Source organism: Procambarus clarkii, chromosome 8, assembly GCF_040958095.1.
Source record: "Procambarus clarkii isolate CNS0578487 chromosome 8, FALCON_Pclarkii_2.0, whole genome shotgun sequence".
NCBI lineage: Eukaryota > Metazoa > Arthropoda > Malacostraca > Decapoda > Cambaridae > Procambarus > Procambarus clarkii.
Window position 1 is genome coordinate 47,586,666 of NC_091157.1, and position 19,447 is coordinate 47,606,112.

The following is a 19,447-nucleotide window of genomic DNA, read 5'->3' on the forward strand; positions in this document are numbered from 1 at the left end:
CATTTAGAATTGCTCAACTCTTGGGCACTTGGGCATCAAGATAAAACAAACAAAATTTAATAATACCCATTTCTTGTTCATTACCTGTTAAAACTTGGTTCTTTTCAATGGATCAGTCTTTATACAATAATTTTATACATCTAACACAAGAATTTTTATTTCATCTGTGTCTCCCCCTTGCCAACTTCACTCCATAATTTTATACCATTTTTATCATCCATTTTAGCTCTTCATTCCTTTATCATATCTGAGCCTTTAATTAAACTCATCTACGTCTCATTTGAGTTATTATTGTTAGATTTAAGTAATTTCTGGGGAAAATGTTAATTCTGATCTTCAAAGGGGGATATCTTTAAATATGTAATATCCATCTGTTGCGTTATGCAGTGTTGCTGCTGTATTATCCAGTGTTGCTGCAGTATTATCCAGTATTGTGGCTGTATTATCCAGTGTTGCTGCAGTATTATCCAGTGTTGCTGCTGTATTATCGATCATTGCTGCTGTATTATCCAGTATTGTGGCTGTATTATCCAGTGTTGCTTCTGTATCATTCAGTGTTGCTGGTGTATTATCCTGCATTGTTGCTGTATTATCCAGTGTTGCTGCTGTATTATCCAGTGTTGCTGCTGTATTATCCAGTGTTGCTGCTGTATTATCCAGTGTTGCTGCTGTATTATCCAGTATTGCTACTGTATTATCCAGTGTTGCTGCTATATTATCCAGTGTTGCTGCTGTATTATCCAGTATTGTGGCTGTATTATCCAGTGTTGCTTCTGTATTATCCAGTATTGCTGCTGTATTATCCAGTGTTGCTGCTGTAATATCCAGTGTTGCTGCTGTATTATCCAGTATTGCTACTGTATTATCCAGTGTTGCTGCTATATTATCCAGTGTTGCTGCTGTATTATCCAGTATTGTGGCTGTATTATCCAGTGTTGCTTCTGTATTATCCAGTGTTGCTGCTGTATTATCCAGTGTTGCTGCTGTGGTATCCAGTGTTGCTGTAGTATCCAGTGCTGCTGCTGTATTATCCAGTGTTGCTGCTGTATTATCCAGTGTTGCTGCTGTATTATCCAGTGTTGCTGCTGTATTATCCAGTGTTGCTGTTGTATTATCCAGTGTTACTGCTATATTATCCAGTGTTGCTGCTGTATTATCCAGTGTTGCTGTTGTATTATCCAGTGTTGCTGCTGTATTATCCAGTGTTGCTGCTGTATTATCCAGTGTTGCTGCTGTATTATCCAGTGTTGCTGCTGTATTATCCAGTGTTGCTGCTGTATTATCCAGTGTTGCTACTGTATTATCCAGTGTTGCAGCTGTATTATCCAGTGTTGCTGCTGTATTATCCAGTATTGTGGCTGTATTATCCAGTGTTGCTTCTGTATTATTCAGTGTTGCTGCTGTATTATCCAGTGTTGCAGCTGTAATAGCCAGTGTTGCTGCTGTATTATCCAGTATTGCTACTGTATTATCCAGTGTTGCTGCTATATTATCCAGTGTTGCTGCTGTATTATCCAGTATTGTGGCTGTATTATCCAGTGTTGCTTCTGTATTATCCAGTGTTGCTGCTGTATTATCCAGTGTTGCTGCTGTGGTATCCAGTGTTGCTGTAGTATCCAGTGCTGCTGCTGTATTATCCAGTGTTGCTGCTGTATTATCCAGTGTTGCTGCTGTATTATCCAGTGTTGCTGCTGTATTATCCAGTGTTGCTGTTGTATTATCCAGTGTTACTGCTATATTATCCAGTGTTGCTGCTGTATTATCCAGTGTTGCTGTTGTATTATCCAGTGTTGCTGCTGTATTATCCAGTGTTGCTGCTGTATTATCCAGTGTTGCTACTGTATTATCCAGTGTTGCAGCTGTATTATCCAGTGTTGCTGCTGTATTATCCAGTATTGTGGCTGTATTATCCAGTGTTGCTTCTGTATTATTCAGTGTTGCTGCTGTATTATCCAGTGTTGCTGCTGTATTATCCAGTGTTGCTGCTGTATTATCCAGTGTTACTGCTATATTATCCAGTGTTGCTGCTGTATTATCCAGTGTTGCTGTTGTATTATCCAGTGTTGCTGCTGTATTATCCAGTGTTGCTGCTGTATTATCCAGTGTTGCTGCTGTATTATCCAGTGTTGCTGCTGTATTATCCAGTGTTGCTGCTGTATTATCCAGTGTTGCTACTGTATTATCCAGTGTTGCAGCTGTATTATCCAGTGTTGCTGCTGTATTATCCAGTGTTGCTTCTGTATTATTCAGTGTTGCTGCTGTATTATCCAGTGTTGCTGCTGTATTATCCAGTGTTGCTGCTGTATTATCCAGTGTTGCTGCTGTATTATCCAGTGTTGCTGCTGTATTATCCAGTGTTGCTGCTGTATTATCCAGTGTTGCTACTGTATTATCCAGTGTTGCTGTTGTATTATCCAGTGTTGCTGCTGTATTATCCAGTGTTGCTGCTGTATTATCCAGTGTTGCTGCTGTATTATCCAGTGTTGCTGCTGTATTATCCAGTGTTACTGCAATATTATCCAGTGTTGCTGCTGTATAATCCAGTGTTGCTGCTGTATTATCCAGTGTTGCTGCTGTATTATCCAGTGTTGCTGCTGTATTATCCAGTGTTGCTGCTCTAGGTGTTGGGTCAACACTATTTATTCTTCAAGTTAGTATTTGTTTTGATGCTTCAATTAATGCTATAGAGTTTATGTTGTTGAGTTGCAACACAATTCGCTGCTATAATTGCTGTTGGGATCGTAGTTTTTCAAATTTGTTTTGCTGTTCGTAGTTTGTTTTCCTCGTTATTATTTCTGGCCCTGCTAACGTGTGTTGATGTTGTTGTTGCATTTTATGTTGCAACGAGTGTTAATTTTTTGTGTGTGTTGCTGTGACAGTTACTGCTGTATTCAGTATTGTTGCTGTAACCATAAGTGTTACAGTGTTTGTGGTGCTAATACAGTGTTTGATTAAGTGCGAGTGTTATCGTTACTGCTATCGTTAGTGTTGTGTTGCTGTTATCGTTTCTGCAGTGTTGCTGATGGTAGTGTTGAAGATTATATTGCTGTTAAAGTGTTGCTGGTAGTGAAACATCTCCTTCATAGCAAATTGTTACCACGTAAGATTGTGTTGCTGGGATTGTTGTTGCTGCTTCAGTATTTATGGCTAGTGTTGCTGCAGTGGTAGTTGTGGTTAGTGTTGGTATGTGTTGTGAAGCAGGTGGGAGGCAGTGTTGTAGGTCGTAGTGGGAGGCAGGGTAGGTGGAGTGGGAGTAGTGGGAGGCAGGGTAGGTGGAGTGGGAGTAGTGGGGAGGCAGGGTAGGTGGGAGTGGGAGTAGTGGGAGGCAGGGTAGGTGGGAGTGGGAGTAGTGGGAGGCAGGGTAGGTGGGAGTGGGAGTAGTGGGAGGCAGGGTAGGTGGAGTGGGAGTAGTGGGAGGCAGGGTAGGTGGAGTGGGAGTAGTGGGAGGCAGGGTAGGTGGAGTGGGAGTAGTGAGAGGCAGGGTAGGTGGAGTGGGAGTAGTGGGAGGCAGGGTAGGTGGGAGGGGATTAGTGGGAGGCAGGGTAGGTGGGAGGGGATTAGTGGGAGGCAGGGTAGGTGGAGTGGGAGTAGAGAGAGGCAGAGTAGGTGGGAGGGGATTAGTGGGAGGCAGGGTAGGTGGAGTGGGAGTAGAGAGAGGCAGAGTAGGTGGGAGTGAGAGTAGTGAGAGGCAGAGTAGGTGGGAGTGGGAGTAGTGGGAGGCAGGGTAGGTGGAGTGGGAGTAGTGGGAGGCAGGGTAGGTGGGAGTGGGAGTAGTGGGAGGCAGGGTAGGTGGAGTGGGAGTAGTGGGAGGCAGGGTAGGTGGAGTGGGAGTAGTGAGAGGCAGGGTAGGTGGAGTGGGAGTAGTGGGAGGCAGGGTAGGTGGGAGTGGGAGTAGTGGGGAGGCAAGGTAGGTGGAGTGGGAGTAGTGGGGAGGCAGAGTAGGTGGAGTGGGACCATATGGTCCCTGTGATACCAAGATATATCATGCCGATCTTGCGAATGATAGTGCTAATTCCCACCATTGGCCAGCTGATTGCTGTGCTTGCAGTGTGGGCGTGCAACAGCGTGGTTGTGTGTGGCTTCACGGCCTCGTAGATGGGGAGTGTATTGAGAGGTGTACACGAGGGGGGGGGGAGGTGTACACGAGGCGGGGCGGTGTACAAGGTGTACATGCTGTGGTACACATCTACAGTAACCCAAGCAGGCTACTCAACACCTGGACGTTGTTTAGTGACAGTAAGTTCTAATACACAACTTGATTTGTAGGTTTGATAGAGCCCAGTAGGCTCAAGAATCTGTACACCAGTTGATTGATGGTTGAGAGGCGGGACCAAAGAGCTAAAACTCAACCCCCCCCCCCCCCCGCAAGCACAACTAGGTGAGTACAACATGGCTCCCCCACCCAAGCAATAAATCATGTAAGAACTCTATGACCCCAATCAGGATTCGAACCTGCATTACCAGGGCTCACCCCTCTCCCCCTGGCAGTACCGTAACTACTTCTTCAGGCTGGTAAAGTGGTTATGGTTTTTGACACACTCTGTACTCCCCTTCATATAGTCTAGGGCAGCTAGTTCTTGACACACTCTGTACTCCCCTTCATATAGTCTAGGGCAGCTAGTTCTTGACACACTCTGTACTCCCCATCATATAGTCTAGGGCAGCTAGTTCTTGACACACACTGTACTCCCCTTCATATAGTCTAGGCCCTAGGGCTTAGAGACTTCATATAGACATTATATATAATTATTATTATTATATATATATTATATATATATAATTAATTATATATATGTATATAATATATATATATATAATATATATATATATAATAATAATAATAATTATATATAATATCTATATGAAGTCTATTACATATATATATATATATATATATATATATATATATATATATATATATATAATATATATATATATATATATATATATATATATATATATATATAATATATATATATATATATATATATATATATATATATATATATATATATATATATATATATATATATATATATATATATGGGCGTACACTCACCTGATATAGAAAACAAAACAATATATTATTAGGTCCCACACAACAGCTGTGAGATATCCAATATATCAACTTTACCATTAACGGGACACTTTTATCAGCAACAATAGAGGAGTGGAGCAGCACCTTTTCCCTGGCCGCCATCAATATGCGCAAACAAACATACAATTGTGTTAATTGCCGCGATCACTTATGGCGACATGCGCCGCAGTCCGCGTGCTGGCCTGCGCGGCCACTCATCGAGCATCCCCACGTGCTCTCCCACTCATTGAGCTTAAGGGGCCCCGGACAGAGCGTAACTTTCTTCTATTTGGGCGAGTTGATTAAAACGCATCCTAGTGCATATATGTGAGATATATAAGGTGTTATAAGGTGCGTGCGTGCATGCACGTGTGTTTGGGCACCAGTATCCCACGAGAAACCGATTGATTTTCCGGAGAGAGCCTTCCCCATGAAATTGCTAAAGTAAATTCCTGGAGCTGGCATCCTGGCACTGAGACTGATTGCCTGTGAGTACAGCTGTCTGAAGAATGGCCAGTCCATTTGCAGACACCGGAGAGGGAGCACGTACGCCTCTCTGCTCCGGCTTTTGGCAACTTTGTCCTACAATCTTGGGGGACTTCGTGTCTAGCGTCTGTTCTAGTGTATTCGTAGCGCCCATGAGTACATAGTGATACTGTGACTGTGGTTTTGAGAGTGCTTCGACGCGGTATAGAGCCCTGTGGTGCTTTAAAAAGTATATTATTATTTATATTTATTTTCTTATCCTGGATTTGGAACTTGATTTCTAGAGACTTGGAGTGAACGAGTGTTTGTGTGAGACTTGCGTCCATTTGGGGGCACGCTAACTCGAGGATGATGTCTTCTCCAGTCGGCTTAAAGGATTATTAGTGTATATACCAACTGAGGAACAGCAAACATTTCGAACTGTTGTAAGGTAAGACATTTCCCATTAATTCCATTTTTTTTCGCCTTGATTAACATACACACATATTCACACGTGGTGTAGTGTAGGGTGTAGGGATGCTTGGCTTACACAGGCTGAAAGAGAGACACTTTTTAAAGACGGAAGTGTTTCAGGAACCAAGTGTCCACAGAATATAGTGTCACTTCCGTGGGTGTTGGGATGTAAACTCGGGTTTACCAGGAAGGTGTGCCAGACCATCTACACTTGCCTGTGTACACTCCCAATGTTCGTCCAGTTTTGAACAAGTGAGTGAGATCATAAGGAATATCAACCCTCGTTTCAAAACACATGTTTCAATATTAAATATATCTTGATAATAATTACTGAGTCTAAGCCTTTTCTAGCGATGCGTAGACCATTTCATCGTGGAAACTGTTTACTAAAGCATATTGATGAACATGCCATTCACATATTGACTTACGTTGCGTGAATTACCAGGATATGTGCACCGGTACATATCATGAAGTATTCTCCCATGTACTGGGATGAGGTACATGGCTATAGAGCAAATGTTGTCACTCACGATGAGGGAAGAAAACTACCCAATACGTTGACTCTAGTGGACATCAATGTAGCATAAACATTAACACTAGTAAATGACCACATTAAGCTAAACAATACAGAAGCAATGAGAGAAAATATATTAAAATACTCTAACAGTCGTCGGTGGCGTAATGTTTACATAGACAGATATATATATATATATATATATAGTAAATAAATAGATATAACTCTCCTGCCCAGCACACTAACCAATCTTCTTCACACGGGTGTTTCTCCAATTTATTTATTTTTTAGTGAACGATATTTTTCTGACCGAGAACAAATCCAAAGGGGGAGGAAATTAGATGCCGCATCAAGTCCGTTGCCACGTTACTGCAGACTGCCAAAATTTTCACACTATTTCACCGCTCTTCTCTTCGTTTGGGGTCAGAGGCACGGTTAGTACGGCGCGAGCGGGTGGAGGCAGACTCCAGCTGATTGGAATTAGGTGTGTGTTGGATGTTGATTAGGTTTGGTGTGCAGGGAGAGAGAGAGAGAGTGAGTGAGAGAGAGTAGAGAGAGCCACGAGGGATGGGAAGCCTCGCTCGTCACTACTAGCGATCACAATCCCCTTTCCCATCTCTCTCTCTCTCTCTCTCTTTCCCTCTCTCCCCATGAGAAGTAATGGAAACTCATCCATTGTGTTTCGTTTCCAATTTCAGTGGAAGGGAAGGTTCATTTTTGCCTTGCAATACAGCCCCCGTGGAAGACCATATCATGTGTGTGTGTGTATGTGTTGCAAAGGTGCCTTTTCCCCCCTTGCCTCGACCACCATGGTCTTAATGTCCAGGGTTCGACTCTCCTCCTTATTTAATAATCTCGATTATCGCATAGAAAATGCAAGTGCTAAAAAAATAGTGTTGTTCAAACCAATGTTTTTGTTTTAATTCAATTAACTACTGTCAGAAAGATATTATCTGGTGTGGTGGATAGCTTCAATCAAACAAGCTATATACTTGTTATCTTCAAACGATGAAGATAACAAATATATAGTTATCTTCATCCCTTATTCTCTCCTGTCCACCCTCTTGACCTGTCAAGAATAAGTCTGAAATACTTCTCAGTGGAAACATTAGCGTGTTAGGGATGAAGATGCTAGAGTCTGTCTGTTTTGATACAGGTGGGAATATGCTCACTCCGGGGCCACTGGCTCGCTCGCTCGCGCGCCCAGCCTGTAGCACGTGTGAAAAATGCGTTGAAGATTTTTTTTTTTTTGTATTATTATTTTACATTTTGCTTAAAAGAAGATGTTTACATTGGCCTTGCGAACGCGTTGTTTCTGTAACCTGTTGTTGTCAACGTCTTGTAAATGATTTACAGTAATTAATGTAAGCGTGTGATTTGTGTTTGTACAATATATCTGTGTGTGATTATATATATATATATATATATATATATATATATATATATATATATATATATATATATATATATATATATATATATATATATATATTGTTCAAACGTTGTTGTAATGAGTGTTTTGTGTGTTTTAAGGCTCACGTTTGAGGGAATGTGCGCGCACTTGTATAAACTCTCACATGTATGCGCAAGTCCACCTGCGCGGATACCAATATACATGCGCATGTGTGCATGCATACCTGCGCGCGCTGAGTATATAGTCTTTGGAAGCAGAAATGAATTTGGCGTTACTCGGACTTAACATGAGGCGTGTGTGTGTGTGTGTGTGTGTCTGTGTACACCTGGCACTCTTCGGCACTCACACTCCAGAGTGATCAACAACACCCTCAGCACCGCAGTTTAACCACGAGTGCCTCGTTGGCACTCTGGTGGTAGTTTGGTGTCCAGGCGTAACTAACCGCGCTTCAGAGAGACTGAACAGGTAAGCTTTTCTTTTTCTAATATGTTTTGGAGTGTCTCAGTCCACTTGAGAAATATTTCTCCTAACTTCCTCTTTATCAATTTTTTGTCGTTTTAAACTTTTTTGAGCAACAGCGATTTATTTTATTATTGACGCTTACAATTCCTCTTTTGTTTAAGCTTTTTGCAGTAACGACGCGTTAGTTATTGAGGTTTTCATTATTGTGTGTTCACGGGATTTTGCGTTAGTTGAATCTGTGCGATCTTTTCGTTAGCTATGTACAACGGTAATGTCCACAGGTGTCAGACGTGCGTTGATGTGTTCGTTTTCGGGTGACTGACAAGCGTGACAGTTCGCTAACGAAGTGTAATATCCGTTCTCTTCAAGCTAATAGGAGACCTAGAGGTCTATTTGGCCTATTTTAGCCTATTTAGCCATCATGACCAACGTGAGAATAGAAGCTCATCCACCAGGAGTTATGTGTCCACCTACAAAGGTGCCATGTGACCCCCCCCCTCCCCCCCCCTCCACAAAGGTGCCCTTTGACAAACATTTACAAAATATTTTTTTCACTCTACAGATTACTGGTCTTGCTTCATTTTGGGGGAGTGTAAAGTACCTATTCATCACTCTGACTCATATATGAATGTGTATAATTCTGTGAGGTGAAGCTCCTTGTGGGGGAGCCCCCCCACTCCCCAACGTACTGGCCAACGCATGCGCAGAATGGGCGCTACTGATTGACTGGTTTCGTTAAGCATCTGAGTGGAAGGTTAGTTACCTGGGGGTCCCGCTGATTGTGGCTACCTGGGACGCAGCATTAGCAGCTCTCAGCACGACCCTTACTACCACCAGCACGACCTTCCACCAGCACGACTCTCCACCATCAGCACGACCTTCACCACTACCAGCACGACCCTCCACCACCACCCCATCTATCACCACACCACCAGCACCACCACCCATCTATCACCACCACCACCAGCATCACCAACCAGATCTGCAGAGGCAGCATCAGTTACCTGAGCCGTCATCTCAATGCTAATAAGATACTCGTGCAATCTTAGCCGTGGCAATCAGGACTGTTCTGCTAATGGGGTCTTAAGGGGCGGATACAAAGGGCGAGGGAGGGAAGCTGCAGTGAGGGACAGGGAAGCCCGTGGAAGAGGGAAGGAATGGAAGTATGGAATGGGTGTACTGGGGGTGGATTTCTTGACGAACTGTTGAGGAGACAACGGGAGCTATAACAGGTGGACAGAACTGTGTCCTGGGAGAAAGAGAGACAGAGAGAGAGAGACAGAGAATATGGAACAGTTTCAAACACGTGTAACACAAAGCGTGAGAGAGGTGGGATAGAGGGGACGGGGGTGAGAGAGAGGGCAATAAGAAATAGCTGGTCTTAAACCTGGAGTGAGAGAGGATGGACTCAACGCGGAGACGCTGGCACGGAATAAAAAAGGAGACATCAGGAAGGAGAAAGAGAAGGCTAGGAAGGAGGGCTAGAGGAGATGTGAGGATGTGGCCGAGTTGGGACGAGGAGCGGGGTTGGATAGGCTTACATAGGCCAAGCTACTTGACCAGGAAGCTAAGCTTTACCGTTAGGCATCACGATTTAGAACTCCATAGATTTAGAACTGCATAGATTTAGAACTCCATAGATTTAGAACTCCATAGATTTAGAACTGCATAGATTTAGAACTGCATAGATTTAGAACTGCATAGATTTAGAACTCCATAGATTTAGAACTGCATAGATTTAGAACTGCATAGATTTAGAACTCCATAGATTTAGAACTCCATAGATTTAGAACTCCATAGATTTAGAACTGCATAGATTTAGAACTCCATAGATTTAGAACTGCATAGATTTAGAACTGCATAGATTTAGAACTGCATAGATTTAGAACTGTTTTGTGTATTAAATCACTAAGGAGAAAATACGGGGGAATAAAGAGCCCATTAGGAAAGCAACGGCTAAAAATGGCATAACAGAACCAATTCAATCTCTTTATTATGCACCCCATACCCATCCCGTGGGCAGTGGTGGAACCGGTTACAGAGGCACATAATGGGTTCAGGAACTGAATCCCAGAGTTCATTTAGCTAAGCAAGTGACAATGTTTTGAAGCTAGTTACACAGTTGTCTCTGCCCATTGTTTCTCGCCGGCGCCTGGGATCGAACCCAGGACCACAGGATCACAAGTCCAGCGTGCTGTCCGCTCGGCCGACCGGCTCCCTTGCCCACACAGAACCGGAGGTGGGAACCGGTCCGAGGACGGTCAAGTGCTGATAACGGGATAATTAACGGTAATTAACGGTGGTACGTGGTTAGACTAACAGGGTGAAAAGCCATATAATTAAACGAGCTATTTTAAGGAGTAAATCCGGATAAAGATGGTGCGTGTAGGGGATTATAGTTGGCCAAGATGGAGAGGCAGTTTAGGTGTGTAACGAGCCAATCACTGTACAAGTAATTTCAACACGAACAATGTTTTATTCATGTTTTATTCAATACTTTTACCCATTAACGAAAGCTTTAGCGGCTCGGTGACCAATTTTTACAACTGAATTAACTTTTGAATAACCAAACATTTCAATTAAAACATTAATATCGGATGTAACATTAAAATTACTACTCTTTTTTCGGCAATTAATGACTGCAAGATAGCGAGCCGATCGGCCGGTCAGCTCACCAAACTCAACACATTTTTGTAAACCAACAGGAAAACTAACTCAAAGGCATAGGTAAACTCAAGGCTTTAGTAGTATACAATGCGTTTATTGGTTTTCCTCAGTCATTCGTGCCATTCTTTCGTGGGGAATTGTTAGTACACCTGGTTGGACCTTACACAACAAATACACAAACGTAACTACAACGTCATTAACGATTTAAAACGGTGCATTGCAACATTATTTCAACGTTGCTAATCACTTTGCAACTGTTTTTAGAAGTTAGCACCCCGTTGCAACGTCGTTTTAACGGCACCACACAGTTTCTAACGTTAATATGACGCAGCAGCAACATTTCATCGCCGTTTTTCGTTATTTCAACTTTGCAACAATGCTTTAACGTCAGTGCAACGTTGAACCAACGTAAAAATATTACGTCGTGGACGGCTCATAAGCCAGGATGCACAGAGCACTTACGAGGTCACTTAACAGTCCACTTAAGAATCCACTAATGGGATTTATACTCTTATCTCAATCAGGGCTGCTTAGGTCTGTATTTATTAAACAGTTTACGAGCTCCGAAATGCTACGAGGTCGTACGTTACAATAATAGCCTGGAGATGAAGGCGATTTCGTGGCGCTTCGGAACTAAGCAATTGTTGACGATGAGTCACAATAACGTGGCTGAAGTATGTTGACAATTCCCAGGTCGATTGTGATTCACAATCGACTTGAGAATGGGTCAGGACGGACCGAAACGTCGTCGTCCCTTCACCTTCTAGTTGGTGGTTGGGTATACAAATATGCAATTGCTCTGTGAATTCTGGCCTCTTGTGAGAAACAATGGGCAGAGTTTCTTTCACCCTATGCCCCTGTTACCTAGCAGTAAAATAGGTACCTGGGTGTTAGTCAGCTGTCACGGGCTGCTTCCTGGGGGTGAAGGCCTGGTCGAGGACCGGGCCGCGGGGACACTAAAAGCCCCGAAATCATCTCAACATAACCTCAAGATTGTGCAGAGTGATAGTTAAGACTAGGTAGTAATGGTGATGATTGTTGTTGGTAAGTCGCTAACTCGGGTTATGGGAAAAATTGACGAGTGAGTGTGTTAAGGTTAGGTTAGGTTAGGGTAGGTTAGGTTAGGGTAGGTTAGGTTAGGGTAGGTTAAAATTAAGGTTAGGTTAAGGTTAGGTAATATTGGAAGACATGAAGGGTGGTGCTGGTGTGGGCCGCTCCCTTTTTATATATATTGGCTCCCTATCTTGAGATGATTTCGGGGCTTTAGTGTCCTCGCGGCCCGGTCCTCGACCAGGCCTCCACCCCCAGGAAGCAGCCCGTGACAGCTGACTAACACCCAGGTACCTATTTACTGCTAGGTAACAGGGGTATAGGGTGAAAGAAACTCTGCCCATTGTTTCTCGCCGGCGCCTGGGATCGAACCCAGGACCACAGGATCACAAGTCCAGCGTGCTGTCCGCTCGGCCGACCGGCTCCCTTGCCCACACCACCACCAAGAATACTTAACTGATGAAGCGAATGAAATTTTATACTCCACAAATTAACATATGACCATAGCTCACCACCGTCTTGTATATATTAAAACCCGCCTCCACCATTATCTAATAGTTACCAAATAAAGGAACGAGTCAAAATAGTTTACCGAACTGTTTACAATGATTTAAATTACAACAACTGAAGATGTTTATTAAGAAATAGTTTATACATTTAATAATTTTAAACTTGAGCCGAAGGAGAATTAATAAAACTATGCCTATAGGCCTAAAATGTAGAGCTAGAGGTTCTATGGCTACAGGTGAGATGGGGCGGGTTCGTATCCCGCTGTGACAGCTCTGGGCTATCAGCACAGCTTACCGTGACGCCAGCTGTAGTTACACCATAATATACACAGCATACAAGATACAACATACATCGCTACATACAAAATACAGCGGTTCATACGTCTGGTGCTTGAACTTTCAACACACATGTTATCAAACAGCTGTTTACAGAGCAGCGAGCACACACGCACGCACACGCACACATGCACGCGCGCGCACATCCACATAGCTGACAGAAGGCAATATGGATTTAGGAAAAGAAGAAGCATGGATTAGAAGCAACGGCCAAGAGGAATCCTGATCTTTTGATTTGCCAATCACTAAAAAAAAATCCCACCTTATACCGAACCAGAAACGTACAGACCCAAACAACCCACTCAACCTATCGAGTCCGATGCATAGAAAACGGGAATATTTGCGAGTCGTTACATAATAGGTTGCCTTTGTAACGTTGAAAATAACATAAAACACGCGATGTATTATTTGAGAGCAGAGGGTTGAAGTGGAGTCCCGTAGGGGCCGATACTTGAATCACTTCTGATTGACCATTCCGGTTGATTGGTGCTCTGAGACACCAGTTGATTAACAGTTGAGAGGCGGGACCAAAGAGCCATAGCTCAACCCCCGCAAGCACAACTAGGTAAGTATTTCTGTTTTGATTTCATATATACCCTTCCGATGGAGGTGAAAACATGCACCATAATTAAAAAATATTGGGGCTATACAATAGGCTCGAACTCACATCCTTGGATACCCCATATAGGCGCTCGCCCTATACCATCCGAGCCATACGTGTGTTGGCTCTTCGAGGGTGTGTGTGTGTGTGTGTGTGTGAGCGTTCAATGATTCGATCCCATAATATAGCTTCAATAAGTTCTCAAGTTTACGGGGGAGACATATACAAGCGAAGAAGCAATCCTGAGACACAATACACTTCATATATCACTCCTAGAATATATCCCTCCACCCCGGAACCCACTTTCAGCATAACAAAAGCACATGAAGTACATTAGGATCCTACGAACGTCTTACAAGAGAGAAGAGACCCCGAGAAATGAGCTATGAGAACAGGCCAGATAAGCTAATTTGTCGACAGTGGAGGCGGGAAAAGGGCAGGCGGCAGTGGGATGACAGCGAACAAGTGGATAGAGACAGAACGAGGTGGCACGGATGGATTGGTTGGCCGACAGATGAGCCAGAGGTTAGTTGTATACGGGGAGAGTGGGGCGTCCCTCGGCCCGGAGCCAGAGGTAATGGAAGCAGCCACCATTCGTAAATTTAAGAAAAGAGGTGCTGTGACGTTGTAATAGATCAGGAATAGTATGGCTAGGCTATAAGGTGGGGCTTTCGAACTGAATCTCGATCTCTGTAGATACCACTAGGTAACCAGGCTGGCTCTCACACACACACACACACACACACACACACACACACACACACACACACACACACACACACACACACACACACACTTGGGGGGCTTGTTAGCCTGGTGGATCGCCCGCAGCACTCGTAATTCTGTGGCGCGGGTTCGATTCCCGCACCAGGCAGAAACAAATGGACAAAGTTTCTTTCACCCTGAACGCCCCTGTTACCTAGCAGTAAATAGGTTCCTGGGAGTTAGTCAGCTGTCACGGGCTCCTTCCTGGGGTGTGTGTGTGAGGTGTGAAAAAAAGTAGTTAGTAAACAGTTGATTGACAGTTGAGAGGCGGACCGAAAGAGCTACGCTCAACTCCCGCAAACACAACTAGGTGAATACAACTACGTGAATACACACACACACACACACACACACACACACACACACACACACACACACACACACACACACACACACACACACACACACACACACACACTAGAAAGAGTTTGGCATAAGAAGACATAGGCTTCACTTCTCCGTAGTCACTGCTCTGTAAGTAATGCTATGTAAGTAGGTAAATACGCACACGTGTACGCAAAGACAGATCTAAAATCCCTCTAGTGCCTCTTCCTTCTTCTCATTCTCCTGTTCCCCCTTCTTCCAAGTAAACTTTCCTCCCTTTCCTTGTCCTTTTCCTTGTCCGCCGCAGTACAATCAGGGCAAAATTGTTGGTCATTGTGTGAAGTTGCTTACTCGATAACAGTAATTAAGCTGCCACGTTTTTAGCTCACATTGCGAATTCTGGCCCCCAGTTGAGGCGCAAAGTTTGGACGAACCATCTGTGGCACCTGACGTCATTCAAATTCTAAGGCCAGCCGGAGCGCCCCACCAAATGTGATGGTGTTAATGGCTGCAGTTTTTGTACGCTCTCCATCAGCGGTGTGCTTTCTCTCTCTCTCTCTCTCTCTCTCTCTCTCTCTCTCTCTCTCTCTCTCTCTCTCTCTCTCTCTCTCTCACATGGTCTCTTTCTGCCTCTCTCTCTCTCTCACATGGTCTCTTTCTGCTCTCTCTCTCTCACACATGGTCTCTTTCTGTCTCTCTCTCTCTCTCTCTCTCTCTCTCTCTCTCTCTCTCTCTCTCTCTCTCTCTCTCTCTCCTTCCAATGACACTAATCAGTCCCCCTGCCCAAATCCCTTCTGTTGGATTTACCCTCGTCCCCCCTACCTCTCCCAGCCCCCCTCCTCCCCCCTCCATGCAGCACAAACATCCGCTATCCCTTATTATACCCAGATAAATTGACTTAATTAACCAGCGACGTCAGGGCAAGATCAAAGCCGCCACACAACCTCGTCTCCCCTGCTGCTGCTGCTGCTGCTGCTGTCCCAATTACCACTACTAGTACCACCACCATCGACTACTATCGCCACCACCATCAACAACCTTCCGTCACTGTGGGTCATTATATCGCATGGCCTAGGTCTACTAATCACCATTAGACCAAGCAATCACCACTGGTTAATAACTACCAATACCACTAACACCAGAACTACCATTACCAAACACCAACACTGAGAACTAGCAGCTCCCATAAATCTGTAATTTACCTGTGATTGGCTTCATCTTTTAGATACAGCCTTGTTCTATACAGGTTCTCTACAGCCTTGTTCTATACAGGTTCTCTACAGCCTTGTTCTATACAAGGCGGGGAGCCGGTCGGCCGAGCGGACAGCACGAGGGACTTGTGATCCTGTGGTCCTGGGTTCGATCCCAGGCGCCGGCGAGAAACAATGGGCAGAGTTTCTTTCACCCTATGCCCCTGTTACCTAGCAGTAAATTAGGTACCTGGGTGTTAGTCAGCTGTCACGGGCTGCTTCCTGGGGGTGGATCGACGACCGGGCCACGGGGACACTAAAGCCCCGAAATCATCTCAAGATAACCTCAAGAAGATACAGGTTCTCTACAGCCTTGTTCTATACAGGTCCTATATAGTCTTGTTCTATACAGGTCCTATATAGTCTTGTTCCATACAGGTCCTATATAGTCTTGTTCTATACAGGTACTATACAGGTTCTATACAGCCTTGTTCTATACAGGTTCTATACAGCCTTGTTCTATACAGGTCCTATATAGTCTTGTTCTATACAGGTCCTATACAGGTTCTATACAGCCTTGTTCTATACAGGTTCTATACAGCCTTGTTCTATACAGGTCCTATATAGTCTTGTTCTATACAGGTTCTATACAGTCTTGTTCTATACAGGTACTATATTGCCTTGTTCTATACAGGTCCTATATAGTCTTGTTCTATACAGGTTCTATACAGTCTTGTTCTATACAGGTCCTATATAGTCTTGTTCTATACAGGTACTATATTGCCTTGTTCTATACAGGTCCTATATAGTCTTGTTCTATACAGGTCCTATACAGGTTCTATACAGCCTTGTTCTATACAGGTTCTATACAGTCTTGTTCTATACAGGTCCTATACAGGTTCTATACAGCCTTGTTCTATACAGGTTCTATACAGCCTTGTTCTATACAGGTTCTATACAGGTTCTATACAGCCTTGTTCTATACAGCCTTGTTCTATACAGGTTCTATACAGCCTTGTTCTATACAGGTTCTATACAGGTTCTATACAGCCTTGTTCTATACAGGTTCTATACAGGTTCTATACAGGTTCTATACAGCCTTGATCTATACAGGTTCTATACAGGTTCTATACAGGTTCTATACAGCCTTGATCTATACAGGTTCTATACAGCCTTGATCTATACAGGTTCTATACAGCCCTGTTCAAGGCGAGGCTTCCTTCCTGACCACCTGCTAAAGATAATCAAAATATAAGGATTTGTAATTTGTCCCCTTTAATGTTATGTTTCCAGTTGCTCATTGGAAGTCCTTGTTGATATCTGATTTGAAACTCCATGTTATCTTCTGCGGAAGCAGTTTTCATGCGATAAGCTATCGTCGATAAACGGTCGCCAAACAGATGCGTGGTGTGCAGTTTCTGTCTTGTGCTGTGGGGACTTAAAACAGTAACAGTGAGAGGCTACGGTGCCTACGGTGCAGTTTTTTCGGTTAATGTTTCACACCTTTTGGACAACCGTCGTTGTATTTTCACCATCCGGCTGCACCCCCCATCCAACCGGCTTCACGAACCCCCCCACCCCCTACCCATCAACCACCCCACAAACCCCCTTCGCCATTGCACCAGCAACACAACCACGTCCGCAAAACAGAACAACATACCTCCCCCATCATAGTGGTCGGCCCCTTCTCCCTTATATAATTCTCCCGATGTCCAGAATCATTATAATTCTCCTCGTGTCTATAATCATTGTATTCCTCCTGCCACTATCTTCAACATTATCATAGTCTAATCTTCATTATCATAATAATACTCACCATCATGATGTACACCGCACAGCGACACATAGCGATAGTGAATGCGGTGTTGGGCTGAGAGGAGGGTGAACAGGGCTCACTGCTGTCAACAGAATCACTATCATTAGCCACGTGTCAGTGTTGTCTGGGCTGAGAGAGCTGGGGATGGGGGTTGTGTACGATCCTTCACACTTCCCTCCAGGTAACTTACGGGCTCACCATAGCCCGTGCTACTTAGAACTTGTTCCGAGTAGCTGAATCTATAACAACAACAACATTCAGGTAACTGCAGAAACCTGTCGCGACAGCATCCGTTGCTGGGGGGGGGGGGCTCCTCTCTAGAGCTGTTGCTGACTAACAAGCCTGTGATGGATGCTAATGACGGCAGTACTCATCACCCACTACCATCATCATCCCGGGGCGGATGATTCGGGATAGTCTATCCCCCTTCCCCCATCACCCTACAGGTCATTGTCACTACCCTTCCTCTGTTGCTGTCGTTACAAGCACTTCAATCCCTTGACCTTCTGTCATTGTACAGGACTTAACACCCCCCCCCCCATCTCCCTGGCCTTGCAAGCCTCCCTCCCTCCCTTCCATTCCCTAGGGTGACCCCCCCCCCCTTCCCCCACACACACAGTTCATTCTACGCCACTAACAAGCGAGTCATTTGGTCTAATGACCAGTGCAGGTCACACCAAAGCTAACAATGGAACGATATCATTGGCGTCTTCCTCCACTCTGCCTGTCTCTTTCACCCTGTCTTTTCTCCTCCGTCTATCATGCCCTCTCTCTCTCTCTGTCTCTCCTACCTGCCTATCCGGCCAGCCGGTTAGGTTAGAGAGGGTTCACCGTCCACTATTCCTGTCCCATCCACCTGTCATTCCATCACGCAAAATTCATCCTTTAATCTTTTCCGTTGTAAGTCCTTGTGACGGGTGTTTTTGTCTTAGGGATTGTAAGCAGCAACAATTGACCTGATTAGGTAGTTATCAGGAATGTATGTTGCTCCTGAAACTGTCTTCAGACAATATTTTTCCCTAAATGATTGTAATGAGAGAGTTGTGAAGGTTAGCATGAATCAGAGGTTTCGATTGATAACCTGACAGCTGCAGACTGCATTGCTTAGGTTAATTTGTAAGTTAATTAGGCTTTTATTGGTCTAGTTGGTTATTGTGGGCGTGGGGTTGTGTAGTATATTGTGGAGGTGGTGCAGGGTAGTCTAGTGGTGGTGGTATCGGGGTATTAATGGTTGTTGTGGAGATATATTCTGGTAGTGGTGGTGGTGGTGGTGGTATATTAGTGTTTGCGTGGGCCCCTGGATGCGTGTTTGTGTGTGCAAGTGTGCGTGCGTGTGCAAGTGTGCGTGCTTGTGCGTGTTGCACAATAAGCTTGCTAATAGGGTCAGCACCGGAGGGTGGAGTTTGTAAACATTTATCAGAAGAGTCAGACGCTGATGAGTCTGTGGAGGAGAGTGGGAGGGGGGAGGAGGAGGAGGATGATTAGGGAGGAGGAGGAGGAGATGAATAGTGTGCAGAAGGAGAACGTTGGTTCATCAATTACATACACACACAAATCACAATAGCGTGATGCATCAAATGAACAAATCCACAAGGGCAGTGAAGAGGGTTCGAACCCGAGAGGATCCCAGACGCTGGATTTGTTCATTGGTTCATCAACACTGTCATCTAAACCATTCAGTTTTCTTTCAGATCCTAAACTTCACTTGAAAATATTATTTTAATCGTCGATGTGATTCATTTACTGCATAAAAAATGTATATCCTACATTAAGCTTCTTTTCA

At 44.2% G+C, this 19,447-nt stretch overlaps 2 protein-coding genes across 7 annotated transcripts in view; one reads left to right on the top strand and one right to left on the bottom strand.

Annotated features, from left to right (window-relative positions):
- Window positions 1-336: 336 nt before the first annotated feature.
- LOC138361075 (autotransporter adhesin BpaC-like) overlaps window positions 337-19,447 on the bottom strand; it is a 41,154-nt gene continuing 22,043 nt past the window's right edge. Inside the window, exon 3 of the mRNA XM_069320547.1 lies at window positions 337-2,644. Within this exon, the coding sequence (XP_069176648.1) occupies window positions 337-2,644 (2,308 nt within the window). The remainder of the gene's footprint in view (window positions 2,645-19,447) is intronic.
- Window positions 5,605-19,447, top strand: part of LOC123759666 (uncharacterized) — a 364,501-nt gene continuing 350,658 nt past the window's right edge. For all 6 annotated transcript variants that reach the window (XM_069318051.1, XM_069318040.1, XM_069318034.1 and 3 more), the window contains exon 1: window positions 5,605-5,993. The gene's annotated coding sequence lies outside the window, so the exon portion shown is untranslated. The remainder of the gene's footprint in view (window positions 5,994-19,447) is intronic.